The sequence below is a fragment of the Octopus bimaculoides genome, chromosome 21 (genome assembly GCF_001194135.2).
Source record: "Octopus bimaculoides isolate UCB-OBI-ISO-001 chromosome 21, ASM119413v2, whole genome shotgun sequence".
Taxonomy (NCBI): domain Eukaryota; kingdom Metazoa; phylum Mollusca; class Cephalopoda; order Octopoda; family Octopodidae; genus Octopus; species Octopus bimaculoides.
In genome coordinates, this window is record NC_069001.1 from 37,910,243 (window position 1) to 37,915,920 (window position 5,678).

The 5,678-nt window shown below is 35.9% G+C and overlaps 2 protein-coding genes across 2 annotated transcripts in view; both read left to right on the top strand.

The window, feature by feature from the left end:
- LOC106879695 (zinc finger protein 681) overlaps positions 1 to 5,678 on the top strand; it is a 35,130-nt gene that overhangs the window by 20,813 nt on the left and 8,639 nt on the right. The gene's annotated exons all lie outside the window — the stretch shown is intronic.
- On the top strand, positions 9 to 1,185 carry LOC128250484 (zinc finger protein 239-like). The gene has a single exon (XM_052975618.1). The coding sequence runs from the start codon at positions 49 to 51 to the stop codon at positions 964 to 966; it is 918 nt and encodes a 305-aa protein (XP_052831578.1). The 5' UTR covers positions 9 to 48; the 3' UTR covers positions 967 to 1,185.

Here is a 5,678-nt window from a genome sequence, read left to right on the forward strand (position 1 = left end):
ATAAAATATAAAAGCAAAGCCAAGGAAAATATCTGAGTATTGTGATAAATGATGCAAGATGAACTCAAGGATAGATGTGAAACAAAGTCGAAAAATATTGATTTTCCTAATGACATAGAGAAAGAAAAAACATTAAATCACTCTGATATCTCTGGTAAATCAATCTCGCAAACTAGTCACTTTAGGAAACAGAAATACATTCATACACGAGAGAAACCACATCAGTGTGATATTTGTGGTAAATCATTTTCTCAAAGTAGTCACTTGACTACACACAAGCGCAATCATACTGGTGAGAAACCATATGTCTGTAATATCTGTGGTAAATCTTTCTCTCAAAGTAGTGAATTAATTTCTCACAAACGTATTCACACAGGAGAGAAACCATATCACTGTGATATCTGTGATAAGCCATTCTCTCAAAGTGGGGAATTAATTAAGCACAAACGTGTTCATACAGGAGAGAAACCATATCATTGTGGTATCTGTGGTAAATCATTCTCTCAAAATGGTAACTTAATTACTCACAAACGTATTCATACAGGAGAAAGGCCATATCAGTGTGATATCTGTGGTAAATCGTTTTCTGAACATAGTGCTACAATCAAACACAAGCGTATTCACACAGGGGAGAAGCCATATCACTGTGATATCTGTGGTAAATCATTTTCTGGAAGTTCAAACTTAACTATTCATAAACGGAGTCATACAGGAGAGAAACCATATCACTGTGTTATCTGTGGTAAATCATTCTATACAAATAGTGCCCTAACTACACACAAGTATATTCATACAGGAGAGAAGCCACATCCCTGCGATATCTGTGGTAAATCATTCTCTGGAAAAAGTGCCCTAACTACTCACAAACGTGTTCATACAGGAGAGAAGCCATATCATTGTGATAACTGTGGTAGATCATTCTCTCAAAGATCTCATTTAGCTGTACATGTATGTATCCCTGGCTGAAGTTGTATGGCCTAAGTAAGTGGCTGACACAATTTATGAATTCTCATCATCATTGTTTTAATGTCCATTCTACATGATGGTATGGGTTTGATATGTCTGTTACACAAGATATCAGAACATCTCAATTGTGAGGCCCAGGATCTTGAGTTCTGACCTCGTTATTCTTTGTAAATATTCTTAATTACCTGAAATTGAAATAAATCTGGTTTTGCTCTTCAATTATTCTCCTGTTATTCTAAATGTAGAACATTTAACCAAAACTTGTCCTGATACAACCATAAACTACAGAATTCACAGACTTGATCAATGTCTGATAAAAGTTACACATTTTCCAAACTGATCTTCAAAGCTGTTTGCTTTGTATTTATATAATTTGTTGACCAGTTGGTGTTATAAAGTCTCTCTTCCACTTAAGAATAGTGTTTAAGTTTGTAATGAAGTTTCACTCTGGTCATGTTGATCGAAATATACCAGTAATACTTTCCAGATGTCAGAAACACAAACAGTTTATATTTAATGGACATAGGGACAAAAACTTTACTTAGTGCAAGTTTTGAAGAGTGCAGTCAAACTTTAAGTTATTTTTTCAAAACTATAATGGAAGTGACAAAGGAGCATATTTTGCTTTATGAGTTTAATGAAGGTAACAACACAATGGAAAGTGCGAGGAATATTAATGCAGTGTATAGGGATCGGATAATAAGCATAAGCCAGTGTCAACAGTGGTTCCAGAAATTCCGAGCTGGAAACTACAGCCAAGAAGATAAGCCTCATCCTGGAAGCTCTGTAGAGATCCAAGCAGAGAAGCTTGGATTTGATCATTCAACCAATCATATATGAATATATATACATATTTGTTATATATGTATGCCAAAATATATATATATAGGTTCATCCCATAAACGACCAGCTTTGGCTTCAAGAAGAAAGGTGTTCTTCCAGCGAGGGTGACATTTCAAAGGCTGAAGCAGTTTGAATGGGAAATGATGCCCCACCCACCACATTTGCTGGACATTGCCCCATCTGATTATCATGAATTCTGTAGACGAGGTCAGAACACTACTGGAAGAGTATTTTTTCTCATGGACAAGTGTACCAGATAGATGAAAGAGTATATTTTAGATTAAAAAAGAACATCTTAATTTTGAAAAATAAAAGAAGTATAAAAAAACCACATTATTTATGGGATAATCCAATATATGAATACATATGTGTGTCTGTATAGATGTATAGATGTATATTCACTCAACCTGAATACTGGGCTATCAACACTGTCAGAATCCAAGCCAAGGCTGGAATACTTCTGGTGTAGGAAATCCAAGTTCCATGATGATTATACCATCATATGGATTGGCAAAGAATAAATAATCCAATGAAAAGAAGACAAGGAAAATTCTTTGACACATGCTGCCATACCATCTCCATTTGCATGTCTGAGGAAGTACCTCTTCAATGCCTAAAACTGCAGATATTATGTAATTCTTTTTTTTAGAATTTTCGTGTAAACTTGCAAATGGAGATGGTAGAGAAACGTGTCACTTGTAATCAAAGATGTGTTAAAGAATTTTCTTTTGTCTTCTTTTCATTTTGTGTGCGTGTATGCGTTCGCCATCACAACTTCGTTTAGGCTTAGCAGCCCTTCCTGTTTGTGTTACCTATTTTGACCCTCCGAAAACGTCCCAAATCCCAACTGTTTTATCAAAAGCGTATAATGTTGTTAAATACTTGAAATACGAGACTAGAAAAACAGCCAACAATTGACGAAGGGTCATTCTTTATGTTGTTTGTTCTGTTTTCCATTTGTGTCTTTGATTGTTTGAAAGAATAGTTCATGATCTGTGTACATATGCTTCTTATTTTTTTGTTGTCCATGTTTCATGATGTTCTGTGCCCATGTATGCTTATATATATATATATATACGTATAGATGTAGGCATGTACATACACATATGTATGTATGCATATATTATTTATATTATTATATATATATATATATATATATATATATATATACATATATATATATATATATCAGCATTTCATGCCTACATTCCATGCGTGCATGGGTTGGATGGTTGATCAGGATTCAAGCCATTTGTTGTATGAGTTTAGCAGATTTGTTGTCAAAAAGGGGCAGGAGGAAAGGGACTAAACAGAGACAATATTAGGGAAGGTGCAATAGGGGAGAGAGAGAGAGTTTTTAAAAAAATGTAATGCCAGAAGGTTGGTGAAAGGGTCAGCGAAAGATAAGGATGGTGGGGCAAGTAGGAAGAGATGCATTACTACCCCATGTTATATTTAGGTGGGTAGAGTGGTGCATGAGGGAGACACAATAAGGAGAAGCCAGGGCCTAAACACAAAATAGTGTGTCCAAGAGAGCATGATAACAGAAGACTGAGGGAGGGTAGATAACTGTTACAAGAGTGTACTTCCTCCCCACTCAAGCGCCATGATTTAGGAGAGAGGGAAACGGAAAAGAAATATGTGCAGAAGGAGTGCTTTCTTCTTAGTGATGGATGGTATGATGCGTAAGAGTGGAGATGTGAATGGGTAAGAGGTTGGGGTTTGTGTACCACCCCTTTATATTAATGGGTATTTTGTCAAGCTTGCTGGAGATGTGGAATCTTCTGCAGCGCTACATGTCCCCTATTCCCTTGATCTCCTCCTTGGTCAGATATAACATCTTGAGATCACGTTTTTCACTGCCTTGTCCCAAGATTTCTCTTCAGTCTCCTCTTCCACAGCTACCATTCATTTTGAGCATGTGAAGAATTTGGAAGACAAGGAGATTCTTCTCTTCCCTACAAAGTTGGAAATCATTGAATAAACTAATTAAAACCATAACGAGATGATTCAAGAATCTCATTTCCATAATCATAATATTCATTGGTGTCTGTAAAGTGCGAAGCTGGCAGAATGGTTGGCATGGCGATTAAAATGCTTAGCATTTTGTGGATCTCGATGATATGAGTTCAAATCCTACCAAGGTTGACTTTGCCTTTCATCCTTCTCTTCCCGGGGGGGGGGGTCAATAAAATAAATACCTGTGGAGCACTAGGGGTTGATCCAATCAGCCGTGTCCGTTTTCTGTAAGGGGTTGGCCTGGAGAATCATTTGCATTCCAGACAAAATGCTTAGAGTTCAGCTTTGCCTCTTAATATCTCAAGTACCATTTATTGACTGGTACTCTCGATAAATTAAGTACCAGTCGCATACTGGGGTTGTTGTAATTGACTTGCTCACTTTCTCTGAAATTGCTGGCCTTGTGCTAAAATTTGAAACCAGTATTTATTGATGTAGTTTCGTTTTAGTTAATTACAAAACCAGTTTATTTTGGTAATGTTTCGGGCTTAAAGAACGGTTTCTGAACATACAGAATTTCTTAAACAAACATTTATTTTTTTTATTTATTTAAATTTAGGGAAGATGAATTATTTTACAAAAAAAAAAATGGGAAATATAGGGGTTTAAAAAAAAAAAAATTATTAAGTAAGATAATAGAAAATATGATTATTGCTCTTTAAATTTTTGTATCAAAAACAGTTTGATTAAATAGAATCCAACACAAGCTAACAAGAAACTTGTCTTTGGTTAAATGGCTGCTAGAAATAGCAGCCAAATCTCAAGCCACATATGACCATCTTTAACCCTTTAGTGTTCAGATTACTCTGTTAAATGTAATACTTTTTCACTTAAATTGTTTTGAATTAATCATGCATTATCTTTTAGCTTTCAAAGATGTGATTGTTTATTTTTAGAATGTCAATGTAGTTTAGGTGTGAGAAGCTAGATATAGCCAGTTTGAATATAAAACATGTAGAATATATTGGGGCGGATACGGCCAGTTTAAACACTAAAGGGTTAAGAAGGAAGAATACACTATATGGTGGAGCCAACATTAAATGTTACCAAATGTTCTTTATTACTCATCCAGCTGGCTTCATTTCTTCCAAGACTTCATGTCCTCTACAGTAACAGCCCATGTTTCACTGCCATGTAGCAGAGCTGTTCATACACAGGCATCATACAATCTGCTCTTCACTCTGAAGGAAAGACCCTTTCTTACCAACAAAGGGAGCAGCTCTCTGAACTTTACCCAGCTGGTTCTTACTCCAGCAACTATGCTTACCAGACCGCCTTCCTCCACTGCTAACATTTTTATATATATTTCTGTTAATATGTGTGAGCTGGTCAAGTTGGTGAAATTGCAGGCCACCAGCCAAAGTTCCAACGGTTCATCAAACAAGACTGGAGTCTGGTGCAGCCCCTCGGTTCTGGTCAAGCCGTCCAACCCATGCCAGCATGGACAACGGACATTGACTGATGATGACGATTGTTGCTGTACCTAATAATTTTTCAAATATAAATATTGGTATTTGCCATGTGAGCCACACTTTGTGCATGTTGTGAAAGTTACTAAATGACCCCACACAAAACTATCAATAAGATTAGTAATTAAACAAATTAAAGAAAATAAAAAAAAATAACTGATCAACAAAAATTAAATAATATCCACACTGTAGTTTATTTAAGAAAATGTGAATTCTGAGATTGATACAGTTACTGTTTAGCATGAGTAAAGGTGTGAGTGGTTAAGTTCGATTTTTGAGAGAATGATTTACCACAGACATCACAATGATATGGCTTCTCTCCTGTATGAACACGTTTGTGTACTGTTAAATGTCTTCCATCAGAGAATGATTTACCACAGA